We start from the raw sequence: 20,662 nt of genomic DNA, 5'->3' as shown, positions 1-20,662 counted from the left end.
TAGGAGAGATTCTGAATTATCCCCAAATAAATATGACTCTAGCTTTAGATTCACCTAAATAAAAACTTTAAAACACGCCACAAAAAGGTCAGCTGATCCACACATAACTACCTGACCAAAAAAAAAAAAAAAAAAAAAAATCTATTTTCCTTTTTTTAAAAAAGACAGCACAAAGACAGGTGTGGTGGTGCATGCTTGTAATCCCAGCATTCGGGAGGCTGAGACCAGAAAATCGTGGTTCACAGACAGCCTCAGCTACTTAGTGAGACCCTCTGCAACTTAGTGAGACCCGGTTTCAAAGAATAAAAAATAGGGTAGTGGATGTAGCTCAGAGGTAAAATGCCCCTGGCTTCCATCCCCAGACCCGCAAAAAAAAAAAAAAAAAAAAAAAAAAGACAGCACAATCAAGGACCAGGCATGACATAAAGCAAGCAAATGTATTCCTTAACTAGGAGAACAATCAATCATTCAAAAACAGAACCAGAATTTACAGAGATAAGAGACCTAGCACAGAAGCATACTAAAACAACTTTTAGGTTAAGTATAAAATTTTAAAGATTAGCATATAAGAAAAGAAAGATAGATAAATGAACCAATAAGACACCTGTGTTATGATTTATACATAGAACATTCTAATGAATCATGGTTCAAAGGTGGGGCATGATTGGAGGAGGTGGGTCACTGAGCATGTAGACTTGAGGATGATATCTGTCCCTGGCCCTTCCCCTTCCTCTTCCCCTTCCCCTCCCCTTCCTCCTCCTCCTCCTCTTCCTCCTCCTCTTCCTCCTCCTCCTCCTCCTCCTTATTCTTCATCTTCGTCTTCGTCTTCTTCTCTCTTTCTCACCATGACCTATAAGTTGAGCATTTTTTCCTCCTCTACCCCTTGTCATCATGATGTTTCTGCCTTGGAGCTGAACAACAATGGACTGAAACTCTGAATCAGTGAACCAAATTAACCTTTTCTCCTCTAAGTTAGATATTTTGACCAGGACAATGGAAATGCTGATGAAAACAATCTAGATATTAGGAAAAAGAAAGAAAACATTTGAAATACAAAAAATTAAATCATATAATTAATGAATTAAAAATTTCAGTGAAAGTATAATAAAATGTATCCAAACTGAAACATAAAGGCCAGCCAAAGAATAGCATTGCCTCAGTGACTTCCAGAATAGTATGCATTGCTCTAACATAGATACAATTTCTTTCAGAAAAAAAAAGAGTGGGAAAAACATAAAAACATTACAAGAAATAATGACTATATTTTCCCAAATTTATTGAAAAAGTGAAAAATACATACTAGTGCATCATGATCAAATGCATGGAAATTAGTGACAAGAAAAAACAGTTGTAAAGGTATCAGAAGATTAAAGGCACATCAAATACTGAGAAACAAAAGAATTTCAATAGAGGAGAATGATATATACCAAATGTAGAGGAACAAGAAAAACTTAAAAGAAATTTCATCATACTATACAAGCTAGAAATGTTAGAGGAAAAAATTGTAAGTACTTGTGGGGGAAAATCTGACCATCTAGAATTCTACACCCAGAAAAAATATCCTGCAAATATTAAGATGAAATAAAAGCTTTTCACACAACACATACTGAAAGACTTGTGCAAACAGGTTTGTATGATGGGGAATATATACAGTGGTACCTGAGATTAAACCCAGGTGAAATCTGCCTCCAAATTACACCTCCAACTCTACTTTATTTTTTACTTTGAAAGAGTCTCACTAAGTTGCTGAGGGTCTTACTAAGCTGCTGGGGCTGGTCTTCAACCTGAGGTCTTTTTGTCTCAGCCTCCCAAGTACTAGGATTAAGGATATGTGTCATAGGCCTAGCAACTATGGGAAATATTTTTAAATTTATTCAAATGGAAGAAATTGACAAAAGAGAAACATTTTAATTTACATAAGTGAAGATTGATTGCCACAAGTAGTAAACATAAAAGACCTTTGTTTCTTACTCTTAAAATATATGTGTGTGTGTGTGCTTTTTAAGACAACAATAAAAAATCAGGGGAGTGGTTAAAATGTATGTAGAAAAATGTGTGAAAAGAAAAGAATAACACAAAGGATGGCAGGAGAAATGAAAGACCAAAGCAAGGCTGATACATTGTATACTTTGCATGCATATTGCAAACTCTAAAGCAATTGCTAAATTAATATATAAAATAAAACAAACTGTAATAAATTAATCCAGCAAGTGACAGAGGAAAGCGGAAAATGTCTGCATAATCCTAGTGGTAAACAAATAACAAAGTTGTCACTTAAATTTATTCATATTTTAAAAATTTGAATTTAAATGATGGAGAGACTACAACTTAATGCATAGCTTTTTAGAGTATATAAGAAGGCAATACTTCTACATACTGTCTATACCAAAACATTTAAAATTAAATTGCACTAAATAGTAAGGATAGAATTCAGCAAAAGATATACTATATGAAGTCAAGTGTTAGAAAACCAGAGCAGCTATATCAATATAAATAAATTAGACTTTAGAACAAGCAATATTACCAGGAATTAAGTCAATTAATCAGGAAGATGATAGTTCTTAAGCATTTATGCATCTAATTTCAGAGCTTCAAATAAATGAAGCAGATATCAGGAAAAAATCAACATTACACAAATCGAAAATTATAGCTAGAGGTCACATTACTCCTTTTTCAGTAACTATAATACAGAGTCAGTAAACCTATACTTATAAAGGACTCATATTCAAAGTTTGTAAGAAAAACTCTAAAAAAATTCAGATAATTAAGCTGGGCATGGTGGTGCACGCTTAAAATGCCAGCATTTGGGAGGCTGAGACAGGAGGATCTTGTTTCGAGGACAGCCTCAGCTACTACTTAGTGAGGTTCTTTGCAACTCAGTGAGACTCTGTTTCAAAATAAAGAATAAAAAAATAGGACTGGGGGTGTGACTCAGAGGTAGAATGTCCCTGAGTTCCATCCCAGTACCACAAAAATAAATTCAGATAATTAAATTAACCCACTTCAAAAGAGAGATAAAATATATTTTATAAAATAAGACATAAGAAAGGCAAATAAATACATAATAAAATGTTTATTAATCATCAGAGAGATGAAGATTAAAATCACAATGAAATAGCCATTCTTTAGAAAAGATAATCTTAGATTAAAAAAATACCAGGTGTTGGGGAAGGAGGAACATTCTAAGTTTTTACACATTTCTTGTTAGAATATAAAATGTTAAAATAGTTTGTTAGCTTCCTATACAATTAAATACATACTTGTCATACAACCCACACAAAAGGTCTCACACAAAAGAAATGCAAACATAGGTCCACATAAAACTTGTATATGGATGTTCAGATTACTTCTTTTAAGACAATACCAAAGGCAACAGTGGAAAGGCCCATCAAGAGGTGAATCAATAAACAATATGTATTTATCCATTAAAGAGACTTCTACATGACACTATAACTGAATTAGTTAATACCATAAATAGATCTCAAAAACATTATGTTAAGCCTAAGAAACCACATATAAGAGAGTATATACTGTTTAATTTCATTTGCAGAAAACTCTAGAAAACACAAATCTAGGCTATAAAGATGAACTCCAGCAATGAATGGTTACTTGGAGACTGGAGAGAGGGTGGCGTCACAGACAGATGAACTCCATGTGAGAGAAACATTCTTGACCTTGATTGGTTTCATGAGTGTGTAACTCTGACTACTTTAATTATATGCTTGAATGGGTGCATTTTATTGTATGCATTTTATATTATACATATCTTGCATTATGAAATATTTAATTTTAAATCCATGAAGTTTATTTTTTTTAAATTGAAAGAAAACAAAATCCAATTTAAACAAAAAAGATATGCCAGAAATGTTTTGCTTCCATGCAGCCAAAGTCCATCCAAATCTTTGCAGTAAAATTTGTCATGTGGCTTCTTGATCTCTGTCTTTCAGGAATGAAAATACTTTTCTTTGTTCTATAACTCTGAAGTAAGAGTTCTATCCTTTCCCAGGAGTGAAGCTGAGCTGGACTGAACCATCTACATTCTACCCTCAGCTCTGTTTGTGGCAAATAATTCTCATTTACACACAACCAGTTATGGTGTAGGCTGGGATAGAACATGACAGGGCTCCCTACCTGCCTACCCAGTATTTTTATCTCTCTCCGAGTTGAGTACAATTATCAGACTAAATCACTAGATTTCAGGAACTCCAAAAGGTCAGGAGAGACACAGTACTGAATACATGTATGTATCAGACACCCAAGTATAAGGTCAGGACCTGAGTCTTTCTGCTGTTCTTTTAATTTTGAGAAAAGTCTGTGGAAGGAGACAAAATGGCAAGTTTTAAAAATGGAACTCAGCAAATTTAGTAGAGTGTAATTTACTGGAAATTTCTTCAAGATGTATTTGGAATATTCTTGTTAACTTTTGGTCTCTCTCTTTCCCAAGAGGAAAAGTCTGGTTAAATTCAGTTATTTTACTAGTTTAAAACAATTAATTGATAACAGTGATCTGTGTTGGCTTTTTTGCTTTCCAGCCTTAAAACATTTTCTCTATTATTAACTAATAGACTATATTTGTCTCATAAACATTAAAGTTGTTTCCTAGCTGGACTTTAAGTTCCTTACACGTCTAAATTTTGCAGTATTCCTCAGCAGGGATTGGACAGTACAGTAGAATAGGATAAAGACATTCTGGCACAGAACTTGGCTTTTTTGCATTAGCTAACTGACCTTTAATGGCATTAATGGTGAATGTCATAGAGCAGTTTTGCAAGCTACGTTATACAATTTTCTGAGGACAAATGCACTATTTCAGATGCCACATAGACAGATTTTTACAAACACTTCTAAAAGTTCTGTTTATTTCAGTAGGCATTATAAATGATGCTATCAGAACATAAATTCTATGATTTTAAAGATGATATTTTAAAGATAATGCTTACGGGGATAAGTAGTTGAAGATAAAGAGATATAAGTAAAAAAATTTAATATTATATGGAGTACAGATGAGATGTGGCAAATATATTAAAGGTGATATAGAAATGTCTATATCACCTCTGTGGATTTTGTGGATGGAAAATGCAACCTTTAAATACATATTACTTTTATTACCTATATTGAAGCTGTTTGATTTTCATTGTTATGCCATATAGCCACCCTCTGTGCCTTCCTTCCTTTCTCTCTGCTACAAGTGCAAACAAACCAGGCTCCTGACCATCACTACATACTTACACACATGGCACACATGGGGGTGCACATGTGTGCGTGCACATGTCTTCACCTGTGCATGCATGTGTGTGTGCGCGCGCACACACACACACACACACACACACACACACTTCCAATAGGAAACACTCCTCTGCCCAGTGTTTCAATGTTTAAAATGATTGTGAACCTAAAAGAATAGGTAATGTGCTAGGAGTAGAGCCCAGATCTCTGAACTGATCCCCTGACCTCTGACAGATACCTAATTCCATGGTTTATCAAGAGGAAGCCAAAATGAATGTATTTTAGGTGTTTATTGTGATTTATGACCTTACAAACTAGGTCATGAGTAGGGAATAAGTGCCATTTATCAACTCTCCAACGCCAAATGCAAAGAGTCGACATGGGCTGGCCATTAGGCTCTGTAAGAAAATAGCTCCCATCTCCTGGAGAGGAGCAAGGCACACTGCTTTCTCTAGCCAGAAGCAGGGACTCCGTTATATTTCTTACCAAATATTCCTTTGCCAAGTACTTTTTCAGTTCCAGTTGGAAATCTTAAAAAGAAGAACATGCCAAGATTAATGTTGAAAATTGATGTTATGAATAAAAATGTGTGCCAAATTAGCACTTTGGATTTAATTTTATGTATAACACACTGCCAAGTAACTTGGAACATTTGTAGGTTGTTGGAAAATAGTTACAAATGGCACTCAGCTTCCTCCACTACCTTCTCCTCATCTTCCCACTCCTCTGTAGCATCTCTTCTGGGATACACACTGATGGTAGATGTGGTTCTGTGCGTTGTTTGGTGATGTTGTTGTTGTTGGTGGTGGTGGTGGTGTTGGTGGTGTGTGTGTGCATGTATGTGTGTGTACTTGTGAGAGGAAATTTCTAGCTTATTTAAAACTGTACTTTTTGTGCAGGACTTTCAGTTCCCAAGATTTTGATCAAAGGAACTTAGATTTAGACCCCTGCAATTAAAATTTACATTTCCTGGGACAGAAAAGAGGGAGAAAAACAGCCTGTTCTTAAATTTTTCTAAGAAAAAGGACATATTGTACAAAGTTTCTCTCACTGTGTAAAACTCCTTAAAAGATAAAAACAAAGCTTGTACTTTCTCTAATAAAATCATGAGTTTTAAGGCAAACGCTTTTAAAGAAAACCATAACATGTTAATCTTGCTTTTTGTTCCTGCTGAGTACAGTTCTGATAGGCTTTGAAGGCCTTGACTTCTATTTGCCTATTTGTACATTCTGATTCCAAATCAAGTGCTTATCTTTGATAAGGTCAAATCATAGTTGAATTGTATGAGTTTGCTTCATTAAAATGGAGTTTTCTTTGCTGGAGATAAACATTGAAATTCTCCTCTGAGTTTTTAGCTACCCCTTTCTTCTTTATGCTGGTCTGTTTTATTATGCTATGTATTATTCTGTGTATTACACACTTAATATAACTGTATATTGTAAATAAACCTAAGAGAACAATTGGTTTCTTCTCTTTTGAACAAAACCACAAAGGTCCATAGAGAAAGAGTTTACCAAAACTGACAGGGTAAGTGATGAGAGTCTTGTCCTTCCTGCTTCTACTCTTAGGCCAAGATGTTTTCTGTGACATTACTCTGTCTCCTATAGCAGGTACAAGGCTCATATTCAAGTGAAGACATTGCATTGTTGTCTCAAGAATGAGTTTCTTGAATGTTCAGTGAATATAATTTTGCATACTTGGCCTGAGAGCTTCTCCTAAAATTTTAATGCATTTTCTTGTCAATCAAGCAAATGTCCAGACTCCTTTTCTGCTTGAGTGCTGTGGGGTCTAACCAGCTTCAACATTGCTAGTGTAGGTTTCTTTCTTTCTTAAGGGGCCACAGGGGTGTGCAGAGCTCAATGCTGGCTGCCTAATGCATGAAGCAGAATATAAAAATGGAAAGTGCTATATGGAGGCTGGGAAATGGTACAAAAAATCAGACTCTTGTAGGGTCAGAAAAAATAAGTAAAATATTTATAAAATGTATATTAGAAGCCAGGCATGGTGGTACATGGTTGTAATCTCAGCATTTGGAAGGCTGAAATAGGAAGATTGCAGGTTTGAGGACAGCCTTGGCTACTTAGGGAGACCCTCTGCAGTTTAGTGAAACCCTGTTTCAAAATTAATAATAAAAAGTAGTACTGGGGATGCATCTTGGAGGTAGAATGCCTGAAAAAAAATGTGTTAGAAGTCATACTCCAGAAACTAAGGAAGTTATCCATTTATTTATTTATTCATACCAACAATATTACTCAGCATCTTATATTGCATAAATGTCTTCCAGTCAGCATCCTTGTAGCTATAATCTAAAAGACTGACCATGTAACTAAGAAGAAGAAAGATTTATTTTCTTATGATTTGGAGTTCAGTCCATGTGAGGCCAGGAACTGAGGATTACAAGGAATGGTAATGAAAGTGGAGAGAGGGAAAGGACATGGGCTGTGCTCACATCATCAAGGCTGGAAGCAAGAGAGCAAGGAGAAGGAGAAAGAACCATGTATATCATCCCTAAGGCCCTATCCCAGGAACCTACCTCCAGCCATACTCTACTGGCCTGGGTCTCCACTTAATAAATTCATTACAATAAATTTTTCCACTGCTGGGATTACAACCCTCATGACTTCATTATACCAGCTCCAAACATTAATAAATGAGTTTTTTAGAGGACATTTTGTATCTAACTATAAAATTCTGCTCCTGGACCCTAAGGAGCTCATTCCCAGCTCAGGATGAAGAATGCATTTAGTCCTCTCCAAGAGTTCCTAAAGTTTTAACAGTTCCAGCATTGCTGAAGAGTCACAAAGTCCATAGTCTCCTCTCAATCTCAATTGAACTCTTGTGAACCCCTCTGAAAGACAATGAGGGTCAAAATAAAATGCAAGGTACACACACCTAATATATATCAGCAAAGGGTAAATATTTCAATTCCCAAAGGGAGGAATTAGGGCCATAGGAAGAAAAAATGGGATCAAAACAGTAATAGAAACCAGGGCAGGCATTGGATCTCTCAGTTCCACTTCTGGCCCCCAGGGCACATGGTGGTGAGACTTGATCTGCAAAAGGCCTTGGCAGGCCCACCCTTTTGCCCTGGCTGATCGCAACAGGTGGTTCACTTCCTCTTCTAGCCTAGTTTCATGGCTCACAGCTAACAGCCTTTCTTCACAGTCATTCCACATTTCTAGCTTTTCTAAATCTCCCGAGAGTTTCTTGCAATGTTGGCTTGACCCTCACAACTTCAGAAAGTACCCCATTTGAAACTGCTTGCAGAGATGCTGAGCCTACCACACATTGCCCAGATTCCCAGGCCTTCCTTTGGAATCCCTTTTTCAACTGTTACCTGGGCTTCAAGATTGGCCACTAACAGAAAAAGAGGGTCATACTCTCTTTAATCATTGCTTCTTAGGCCTTTTTAATCATAAACCCTGGGCCTGCCATAAACAGGAGGCCATTGGCCCTGAGTCCATTTGGGTCACCCCTGACCCTAACTCCATTTGCTGCCTCCATCATGGCCATTGCTGGCCTCTCCTCCATCATGGCCACCTCTTCCTCTTTCCTTCAGCCATCTTATATCCTTCTGTGACATCATTCCTCTGATACACAGCTTTACACATGCCTTTAAACCAAATTGCAAATGCACGAATTGTCTCTACTTTACTTTCCACTCCCCAAATTCAGTGTACCTTTGTTGAATGTGAACATGAATATCTATAATGAAGTTTGGGTATTTTGCTGTTTTGATATTTCTTCTACTAGTTTAATCAGCCTATTGTATTTAAAGTCGGTGTCACATGAAGTTTCAGGGCAAGAGCAAATTGCAGATAAGTTCTTTGCTAAAGTGTAACACACATGGCCTCTATTCCATTTCTTTATAGAGTCATATTTGTTCTCTATAATTCCCTGAGCATATAATTCTGGTCCTTCCAACTTCCTCTCACAAATGACTTCCAAATTGTCACAGTCCACATGGTCAGACTTAGATTAGCAGCAACCCCACTTCCCTGGTACCATTTTCTTTACCGGGCATCATTTTTGAAACTATAATCTAAAATATTGACTAGTACTACTTAGAGGAAAGAATATTTCTTTTCTTATGCTTTCAAGTTCAGTCCACATGAGGCCAGAAAAGGAATATCTCCTATCATGGCAGCAGAATGCGGAGAGAGGGAGAGTACGTGTACTGTGCTCATATCCTGGAAGCTAGAAGCAAGAGACAAGCAGAGAGGGAGGAGAAACTAAACATAATCCCCAAGGCTCCACCCCAGGGACCTATTGCTAGTGACTCCCTACTTCCCTGGATCTCCAACCAGATAAATCCATTATAGTGAATTTTTCACCTGATGGGATCACAACACTCATGATTCAATTACATCAGCTCCAAACATTAATAAATGGGCTCTTTAAGGGACATTTTGTATCTAACTATAACAAAATGTATCCTTATAAGTGCAATGGAAAAGTGAAAAACAAATTTTTCATGCATTCTTATATCTAAAATTGAGTTATAAAGCCATATACTTTAAAACAAAAAAGAATTCCAAAAGAGAAGTTGTCAAAAATAGAAAAAAAATTATGCCAATACGCAAATGAGACACACGGGGAAAAGTTTTCTTAAATTTTAAAATAAGCTTATTAAGACTTTGTGCTTTACATACTGAAATACTAATTGATGTTTCCCACTTACTTATGTGCCAAGAACTGTGCTATAAGTTTCATATGCATTAGTATAGTTACATTTTGGTAAGTGGGAGCCAGGAGTCAATTTCTTTGATTTTAATTAAACAGCCAAACTTTCCCCAAGAAAGTCTGCATAAGAAGGTATGGCAGTGAATCAAAGCTCCTTTGCAATTTGAGGAGATGAAGATGGACAGGAAGGGCAAATCACTGGTGGGAAGGAGGAATAAGGGCAGTGTTCTCCATAGATGAGGAAATGTGTAAATTCATGCCAATTCGTATCTATTGAGGTCTGACATTGGCATGCTCTAGTTTTGCTGCAGTAGGATCTAGCAGGTGGTTGCTTGGAATCATGTGACCCAGAAGCAGAGAAATAAATTGCACCCAATATTGGGACGGATGACTTATGGAGCTACTCTTCATTTGCCACTACGACAAAAACTAAAGAAAGTCAAGACTTTTGAATGGTGCTCCCATTTGTCATTCATTTCATAATTTTCTTTCCCCTAGACTGGGTAACAGCACTCACTGAGGTCTTTAAACTTAAATAAAACTTGCCTTGAGAGGAGATAAGGACAAATAAAAAATAATCATACCTGTTTGCCAGTAAAGATGCTCTTTTTTGAAAAACAAACAAATACATTTTAGTGCATTTTAAAAGTTATTTTTATATTGTACAGTCAAGGACAGAGATGAAGTGAGTTACATGGTGAAAAGTATAGATAATAGCATTCTACAATTGAATAGTGCTTTATTGTTTTTATAAGTGGCTTGGGGAATATTTTAGTCTTTGATGTGGTTCTCTATCCTGCTATTCACAGATGAAGAATCTGGAACCCTGGAGGCAAAGATTTTGCCAAAGTAATATCAAGGTTAGTGACAGAACCATGTGGAACCACATGTAGGGATTCTAGATTCTGGAGGTCTAACTAAATGGGGCATGTATTATATTTTTTCCATTAAATTCTTAGGTATGTCCTATGTGAGGGAAAAGAAATTTCTTCACAATTGTCACTTTCATTCTTTACAATAAAAATATGTATTAGTTAAGAGTATTTGATATTGTAACATTAAATATTTCTTAAATGTGAAGACTATGTCTCAACCATCTTGGTATTTTTCACAGCCTCAACCCACACCAGGGGTCTATGAAAAGATGTCTTGCTAAATCTGTTGAATGAATAATGAAATATGTATGTGCTACCGAGGTGGAGAGGTCACAAAACGATCATTAATTACATTAGGGTTAAAGGTAAACAGACCTCATTGTGTTATGATGTTATTTACCATTTTTTAGAGGCAGAGCAAGTTGCTTCATCTTTCTATGTATTTGTTTATTTATTTGGTATATGGGTGTGGTACTGAGGATATACTCAAGGTCATTTTATCTCCAGGCTATACCCCAGACCTTTTTTTTATATATATATTTTTTTTATTGTGAAACAGGATCTTGCTAGGTTGCTAGAGTTCTGCCAAGTTGATGAGGCTGTCCTTGAACCTGTGATCCTGTCATCTCAGCCTCCCAAGTACTTGGATTACAGATATGCACCACTGTGCCCTGGATACCATTACAATTTTTTATTTGTTTTTTTAATTTATAAAATGGAGACAGTAGTAGAATTTGTTTTATCAGATTCTCTAGACTAATGTACAAAAGTTGCCATTTGGGGCATCAGTTGGTTTTTATGTAGCTGTGGCTATTATTTTCCAACCCTACACAGATCTGGGAACCTAGGAATTCAAAAGGTCTTGAATTACCACACTGGGTTACTAGCAAGTTTGAATATGCAGTGTTTCCATTAAGTCAAAATGGAGCCCACTTTTTTGGAAAACAAGTAGCTGAACTCAGCCAAAGAATTGAAAGGTGAGGGTTAACTTCCAAAGAAGCACATGGTGTTTGTTGAAGGCACAGGCATGAGTTTTCTGTAGTGACTGGCTTTGTTGTTACATTTTAAAGAGCTGGCCCTTGTGACTTCTTACCCTTTTTACTGTGTAGCGTATCGTCCAGGAGACTAGCAGCCTGTGATGGCAGCACTGAGTTGACCATGTGGAGCAGCTTCTCTCCCTATAGCTCTCTGGGTCTGTTTTGTGCTCATATCAGTGGGTGGAAGGCTTCACTGCTCTCCAGAATGACATATACGTTGCTGGTAATTACTTTCCTAAAATGGAAAGGGAATTAAAATAAAAGCTTGAATGTAGAAGGAGGTGGCAGGTTTTTGGAAAAGTGTATCAGCAATTTGAAACATGAATAATTAATTTTGTCTGAGATTAACTTCAGCCTGTGTTTATGATCTGTTGAAAAAAAAAACCCTCTAATGGGTTCTAAATAAATTCAGTATCAATTTAGACTATTAGAGGAAGTTAAATCAAAATAATTAGGATATTAAAATACTTTGTGCATTTCCAATCACTGCCTTATTGAGGCCCTGGATCTTTTCCAAGGAACAATAATAGCATGAATATATTAGGATGTTTGCTTCCTTTAGAAAGTGACTGTTTGCTCCTGTAAAGATGATTGAGAACTTGTAGGAGACAGCAAGCCAGATTGATGTGTTGACATATTCAAGGGAGTTGGTGCTACATAAATGACAAATTATTTTGTACATATAGATTCAAAACAGCACAGTGGCAGTTCCCTGGCAAAATAGTTGAACTTAATTATTCTTTATTTACAGTAATTGCTAATTTCAGACTATCGTAAAGAAGGCAGTATTTCTGTGACACCTTCAATTACTTTTAGATGGGGTCACTGAATTGGAATAAGATTAAGGTTAATTCCAATAGAACCTAGAATTTGGTTATTTGCTTGCTTTGTTTATAGCTTCAAAATTCAGTGTAATTTCAGTGGAGATCAAAGAATTCATCCATTTTATGTTATTTATTAAGAGTTTGAGCATTACCCTGCCCCCCTTTTACACTTACTTGGACCTTAGCATCAGTGGAAAACAGAACGAACACAAAGGTTTTTGAAATATATTTTGCCCCTTTTCTGAGGCAGTAGCTCATTTTCTAATAAATAATTTTGGTAAATTATGGAGTGATTACCATGGTATAATATCCACGGATATTTATGAGCTCATAAAGTAGATTTAATTGTGGGTCTTGAAGAAATTGGTTTCTAAGAGATTTCTCTATAATGTTTAATGTTTTTTCTATTTATTTTTTTCTTAAGCATTATCAAGCTTAAACATATTTAATGTCTTTTAAAATATTATTAGTTGGAAAAGCATAATTTGAAAAATATAATTTGAAAAATAGCCATCAGAACTTCCTGATAATTATTATAAAAATAAATGACTTTTCCCATATTTTTCCACAGAAAGAAAGAGGGAGGACAGATTGAGGGAATCCATAGTAATTTATTCTGAAACTGAAATATTGGATTGAATGCTTTTTGGAGAACCAGAAAAGATAATAAGGATCTGGAAAAAATGATCCTCTCCTCCTAATGGATATCAGAAAGTATAATTCCTTGTAATTTTATAAATTATTTGGCAAAATTATAGTAGTTTGAATTCTAAGGAGCTCAATGAAATGATAAACAAAAATTAATAAGCAACTGCAAAATTATTTTTAGAAAAATTATGCAAGTATTCACTATGTCTCCTAATGAGAATGAATATCAGATCCCTAATTTACTGTACATATATAGTGAGTTTTCCCTTGCTTGAAATACACTTATCAGTTTGTAATGTTAATGGAAACTCTGATTCTCAGCCTCATTAAGAGGAGTTGTTATGCTTTCAAATATAAGTTTTCATATTTTCTAAAAGAGAGTTGAGCTTCAGCAATTGGAAAATTATATCTTTAAAAGATTTGGTCTCACTCTGGTACATGAAAACAGAGTGGCTCTAGTATTGAAGGCAGTAAGATATTGTTTCTGAGTTACTTTTCCATAACATTTTGAATACTAAAACAATGTTTGCATTTATTATCCGAGCTGTGTATTTACTGAGCTAATCAGCTTTTGGTCACTGTGACCAAAATAGCTGATGATAACACATTAAAGGAGAAAGATTCGTTTTGTGTGATGGTTGCAGAGTTTTGAGTCCATTCCTCTGGGCCTGAGGTCAGTACGAACAACATGGCAGATAAAAACTGTTCACCTCAAATACCCTTCCAGAGCGAGACTTCAGGGATCTACTTCCTCCAATTAGGTCCCACCTCTTATAGTTCCCATCACCGCCTAATGTTCCATTCAAATGATGAATCTCTCAAATGGATTAACCCCAGTGATGAGATCGGAGCCCTCAGATCCATTCACTTCGTCAAACCCTCACCTCTGATCATTGCCGCACCGGGCACCAAGCTTTCAGCATAGGAGACTTTGGAGGACATTCCAGCCCCAAGCCTTAACACTTACCTTGTCATGTTTTGTTTGGGGAAATCTGCCTATGGCTTAATTATTCACATGTAAAAAATAGAGCTAAAATCCTCTTCTTTCACTCTACTTCAGGATATGGATACCTAGTGTATAAGAGAAACCAGAAAGGCTGACAAAGTCAACCTGGTGGTAAAGCATTGGATTTGGGCCCAGTTAGTCCTGTGGTTTACTGCTGATACTGTCACTGACTTTGAGCAAGTAGCTCTGTTTCACTGAATCTTAGTTTTCTAACTTGAAAAACAAGCAAAACGTGAATATTTACCTTGCAAGTTGCTCATTAGTAGTAGAGATTATGTGTCTTTTACAGTGTCTGATAAATAATGCACACTCAGTAAATACTGGCTAGGAGTGAGACAGAGACCACCGTAGGGGTAAAGGACAAATGCACTCTTGGGCCTTACCTCATAGCTCCTTAATTTCCCAAAGCTTGGATGTGTTTATCAGCTTGAGAAACCAGGTACATCAACATAAAGAACAAAACCATTGAGGAGTCACCAACACAGCACGTTCCCAGCCCCTTGACTGGTTCATGTCTATAATTTGTGCTTTCTTCCATTTCCCAACTATGTACCCCCTTAACAGCCACAGATCTCATCTTTATCCAAGTGGAGATGTTTGTACAGGATGTGACATAGCTACAAAAAGCTAAGTTGGTCCCAGGCTAACAGACTGACCTGATTTTCTGCAAAAGTTAAAATGACCTCAGGAAGAAGAATGAGGATGAGATGGAGGAGTGCAAAGAAAAAGAAGGAGAAGCAGAAATCTTTTGAAATGTACCTAAATCCAATTAATATTCCTAAAGCCTTATCCTCCCTTGCCAACTGCCCTGCTCACAGGAAGAAAAAGCTAACACCATCCTGGGTTAAGATTGTGCTTCTCTTCTGCTCAATCTGGAACTTCCTATTAAGTCTCCTTCCAGTCACAATTTTGCCTCTGATCCTTGTGATGGAAAGGAATCATGGAGCCAGCATCATTTGAGGTGGTCAAGATCTTGTCACTATAGTAATGGCATTAGTATCTGAGTAGTAATATTTTGCTATTGGTGGTCATCAGTCATTTATTCAGGAATTATTTTCTTTCTAATTTCAGAGTGTTATCAACCCAGTTTTTAGATGTGCTGGGTGACTAGCTGGGATAAGTGTCTCAGAGGAGATAAGACTGAGGAATGGCATATGGCATTCAGGCTTTTGATCAGCAGCTGTGCAGCCCAGAATTCTGGACAACACATATTCTATCCAAAGGGAGCAGGTGCTACCAGCTTTCAACTGTTGTCTTCCCATTAAAAACAAAGATCATGACATTAGCCAACTCTTTTATTTTTCCCTAAGAGAATCTAGAAATCTGGATTTAATGCAACATATTTCTCTTGAAATGTTTACAACAAATTGGAAAGTATTGTGCAAATCAAGAGTATTAGTTTGGAACACAACATGATTTCAGAATGGGTTCAGCCTATAGGAGCCAATTTGAAATCTCTCCTCTGTCTAGCAAAAAGCTGGACAATTATTACTTACATAGCATATATCATTTGCTGGTAGATAAAGTTTATTTACATATACATATTTTAAACCTCCTTATGATCCTAGAAGATAGGTGCTGATAATCAATGTTACTATTTTCAAGTCCATTTTATAGATGAGGAAAATAAGAAAAATGAAAGTTATATAACTCGACCCAAATCTCTTATGTATCTAGTGGCTGACCTGCAGTTTGAACCTAGGTAACCTGACTACAAAGTGCATTTAACTCTAGGGTTTATACAGTCATGAACTGAATTTTTTTATTTATTGAAACCATTATATTTACTCTTTTTTTTTTTTTTTGGTGCTATGGATCGAACCCAGGTACTCTCTACCTCTAAGCTATACTACCTAGATCAGTTTTTTTTTTTTTTCTTTTGAACTTGATCTTACTAAGTTGCTGAGAGTATTGCTAGGTTACTGAGACTGGCTTCAAAACATCAATCCTTCTGTCTCAGCCTTCTAGATATTAAAATATGGGCCAGGAAACCTGGCTTATTGAACCATTAAAGAAAGAGAAAAAAATGTTTCGAATCACTTTTTAAATGGGATCTGTATAGGACTTAAATTTTATTCCAGGCATAAATCATCCAATAGCATGTATTGAATGAATGGCTTTACAAATGTGTTTTACTATTACAATTATATAAGTTTATTCCCTAATTAGTACATGTACACTCTCCTCTTATGCACATGCACATACATACACAGGCAACTTTACTCTCATAAAAACAATAATACCAAGCAAGTATCAAGCACCCAGAAGAGCCAAAATATCTCAAACAATTTAGCAGGATTAGGTTTTGAAATGATTTACTCTTGGTGCTCCCACAACAGAATTATTATGAATAATCAAAGACAGGGCCATAAAATGGCTTTTTCCTTGTTTCACTTACAAAATAAAAAATCATAGGAGATAGAGATATTTCAGACTGAGACTGTAGAAAAGTAGATAAATCCTAGCAGAAGGGGAGGAGATTATGGATGACCATAAGTGTGAGCAGAAAATTACTAGGCCACAACCTAGACTGAATTACAATTCTTGCTTCATCTCAAGCACAACACAAGGTCTTTGTAATCTATGGCCAGTACAGGAGAGTTTAGGTAGTCATAGCAATTTCAAACGTTTAACTACTAGCTTTTAGAATAAAATGTTCATGCTTAATGATTACCACTAAGTAGACAGTCATTGTTTTCCTTTCTATTATAATTAGAATACTAATTAAGCCAAAGATAAGAGGCTGAGACAGGAGGCTATCAGGTTCGAGACTAGCCTCAGCAATTTAGGGAAATCCTCAACAACTAGAAATACCCTGCTTCATAATAATAAATGAAATGTGCTACATGTGTAGCTCAGAGGTAGAATGTCCCTGGGTTCAATCCTCTGTACAAAAATAAATCTATTATTTAAAAATAAAAATGCAGTTTCTACGGCACTGGGTTTGGAGAAACATGGAGGTCAAAAGCGAGCTATGCACCAGCACCAGCCCTGGCTCCAGCTGCTCGTCGTCCACCCGGGACTGCGCCGGGGTCTCAGTGTCTGACGAGCTGCTGACGGTGGGGAGCGACGGCCGAGGAGGTATATGGGACAGGTTGCTTATCAACTCCAAGCCTGATTCCAGAAAGACCTCTGCTCTTCAAACAGTTCGTGTAGAGAGGAATCCATTATTAGAACAAGTTCAGACCTTCCTTCCACAGATGGCCCAAGCAAATGAAAAACTAAGAAAGGAAATGGCAGTTGCTCCACCAGGTCATTTCAATATTGAAAATGTAGATGGGACCCTTGGAAAAGTCATCCAGATGGATGTGGCCCTATTTGAGATGGACCATTCAGCGTTCAAAGGAAAAGACAGTTCTGAAGAGAGTTCTCAGGAGAGTTCAGAAGACAGTTCAGAAACTGAGGATGAAGATGACACCCTCCCTCATGAAGTCACTGTAGAGAACATTAAACTTCCTAATTCGGAAGGTAGAAGAGGCAAGATTGAAGTTTTGGATGGTCCAGCAAGTAAAAGAAAGAAACAGTGAAATAACCTGAAGAGAAACAGGTGATATGTACTGTTAACTCTGAGGATTGTGGTTCACTGGCTGTCTTGAATTTCTGGTACCAGTGGTGCTTTCACATTTTAGAAGAAAAACTTTAAACAGATGTAATGGTTTATTTGAGCAGAGAAAAGTTTATGAATTGTCCAGTGTTCAAAATGTAAGGGCATCCAGAGAGTTCTACTATGTAGGGAGGGCTGAATGCAGAAAATAAGGTGCAGAATTAATTTGGTTACAGTGAGGCCTTTGCCTTACTTGGACATGGTCTGATCCTTTGGCCTGATATTGGTTGCAGCTCATCTGTTTTTATTGAAAGATACCTTCCTAAAGTTTGTTTTTAGTTGTTGATGTGCTGAAGTAGATTTTAGTTTGTTACATAGGATATCCAAGTACAGAGGACCTCAGGATAATGACCTCCTGCTCGCTTAACTTAGCAAATGTGATACTAGATATGTTTCATTTTTCAGAGAAACCCAAACTGGCTTTTAATTTTATTTGTAATTTTTAGTATGTAGGCATCTTCCAAGGGAAAAATAATCTGTGATCTTGTGCAAGAGAGATTTAGTGTGTAGAAAGCTTAACTTTGTGCGTGGTGATGAGTGAGGGTGTTGGACTCTTCTTTTGTTCAGATGGATTTTCAGAAACAGCACATTTATCTTAAAGTAAAAATGTAAACCACAAAAAATGTAGTTTCCAGATAAACTGATATGAAAATAGTATGACACATTGTACAAGACATAACAAAAATAAACCAAGAACAAGGCAAGGTCTCTTTAGTTTGGGATCTTAAATCTCTTCATTAATTAATCTCTTCAAGTAAATATATTTTTATGTATTCAGGGTGTTTTGCACTTTGGAAGGCAGGGGGAAAAGCTTCAGTCATCTGGCTGTGATAACAACATGACTTGTTATCATTTCTATCTTCATCATCAGCAGATCTCTTCTAAAACTGCATTGGAAAATCAGTATCCTCAATTTACCTTGGTCATTAACCTCTCCAGAGATGGTGCTGGACTCTTGAAGTCCAACAGACTTTGAATGATAACCTGTGGACTGCCACTGAATGTCGGTACCAATCACTGTGAATAGATTTATGTACTGCCAAAGGCTTTAACTTACTGTGTTAAATCACAATGGTAGAAATTGTCAAACCAAAATTTCCCCATCAACTATAAAGCATTAACACACAAATTACATTTTTTAAAGCACCCATTTATTATTCTTTCTTAGCTCTTTTCCTCCTACTTCATCTTCCCCCAGGGGGTAGGAAAAGTGGCTCAAGAGGAGCGTGTCTTTGAAGTTATTTTAATCTTCACTCCATCTAGTTCTTTTCTGGACTCATTTAATCTACTTGATTTTTAAGTCATGATTATATTCTCCGGATACCAATTCATGACATCCTTCCGAAGAATTGTTCATTAAAATCTCATTTTTACCTTCTAATGCTGGCTTTTTAGCTAATGAAATCCGCGGTAATTATAAATATCCATCTTGCTAAACCTCAGAATTATTGGCATTTATATAGAAAGTCAAGCAGGGCGAGCTCTTGAAGTGAGATCTTTCCCTTTCATTTCAATGAAGTGAAGTTAGTACATGTATAGTTATGTATATTTAAGTAAAAGAACTTCGTTTAGCTTCTTTCAATATTTTTACACTGTCATTAGAACTCTTTTGAATGGTACCCAAGGGATGCCACATCTAATTTAAACTTCCTGGCAGGAAAGACATCAGGAGACTTCAGATTCATTATTTAGCTTGATGATCTGAAAAGACTGAGAAAAAGTTTTTGTGATATTGGACTCTGATCTATCCAAGGTGCCCTGTAGTGATACCTTCCGTTCAATTTTTTTGAAGTATCAGGTGAAATTTTATCCAAAGGACAAATCACTGATGAAAAGTTGGAGCACTTCCCTGGCTCATGAGTTTAAGCTGTGCCCAAGCAAAACAAAAAACTCTAAATTCCCTTGGTTCCAACAATATGGGAAAAAGAGAGTACATCACAGTGTGACAGGAATAAACCTGCAGGAAGAGCTCAGGACTGATCAGTACTCAGCTTGTACAGCCCAAGAGGAAAGACCCCAACATGGATGAGGACTTTGCACAAAATATGAGTTGCACTGGTATTGACTATGGGAAGAAAGAATGAACATCTTATTTAGTAGGAAGAAGAACTTACCAAATATCTAGTGTCCAAATAGCAAAGCCATGCTTCAAAGCCAGGTCTGTTTGATGGCAAATTTGTTTAATGTATATGAGTCTTCATTTTATTATCTGCAAAATGAGAAGAATAATGCCTGTCTCCATAAGTCCGATCCAAAAGGTTAGATAAAACATTACCCATTATTTATGGAATGCTTTCTATATGCCAGTTTACTGTTTTCATTAAATACCAAGTGTGCCCTGGGGACTGGAAGAGAAAATTAGATACTGTTCTTCAGTGATTGAATAAAGCCAATTGCCCACTAGAACAAAGCATGAAATGAAGCCCATTGTTCACAAGCAGACAGCCTTCAGTGTCTTCCCCAAAGTCTGGTGCTTTAGATTCATGCAAATGTGTTCTTCATATATCTTCCTTAGAGAAAACTAAATGGGAATTGCAAACCTTGGGACCCTTGAAAGAGTGGCTGACTGAGGAGAGCAATCAAACTGACTTCCGGTCAGTAGACCGGTAAGAGAAGCATTAATTTCACAAAAAGTAAGTTTTATTCTTTTAACATAAATGGAAAAGCATGAACCCAGGTTAATGTACTTCCTTTAATTTCCACACCAAACTTAATCTCAGACACCTCTTGGCTAAACCTGCTAGTTTTCTATCCAATAT

The 20,662-nt window shown here is 36.5% G+C and overlaps 1 protein-coding gene across 1 annotated transcript; it reads left to right on the top strand.

Moving 5' to 3' along the window:
* Positions 1–17,253: 17,253 nt before the first annotated feature.
* On the top strand, positions 17,254–17,826 carry LOC308262238 (NOP protein chaperone 1-like; the record flags this gene model as incomplete). Its single annotated transcript, XM_080694689.1, has 1 exon — positions 17,254–17,826. One exon carries the CDS (start codon positions 17,254–17,256, stop codon positions 17,824–17,826), a length of 573 nt encoding a protein of 190 aa, XP_080550815.1.
* Positions 17,827–20,662: the final 2,836 nt, after the last annotated feature.

The sequence above is a fragment of the Muscardinus avellanarius genome (assembly GCF_963383645.1).
Source record: "Muscardinus avellanarius genome assembly, chromosome: 4".
Taxonomy (NCBI): domain Eukaryota; kingdom Metazoa; phylum Chordata; class Mammalia; order Rodentia; family Gliridae; genus Muscardinus; species Muscardinus avellanarius.
The sequence above is the reverse complement of the archived record's forward strand: the minus strand, read 5'-3'. Positions and strand labels throughout refer to the sequence as shown.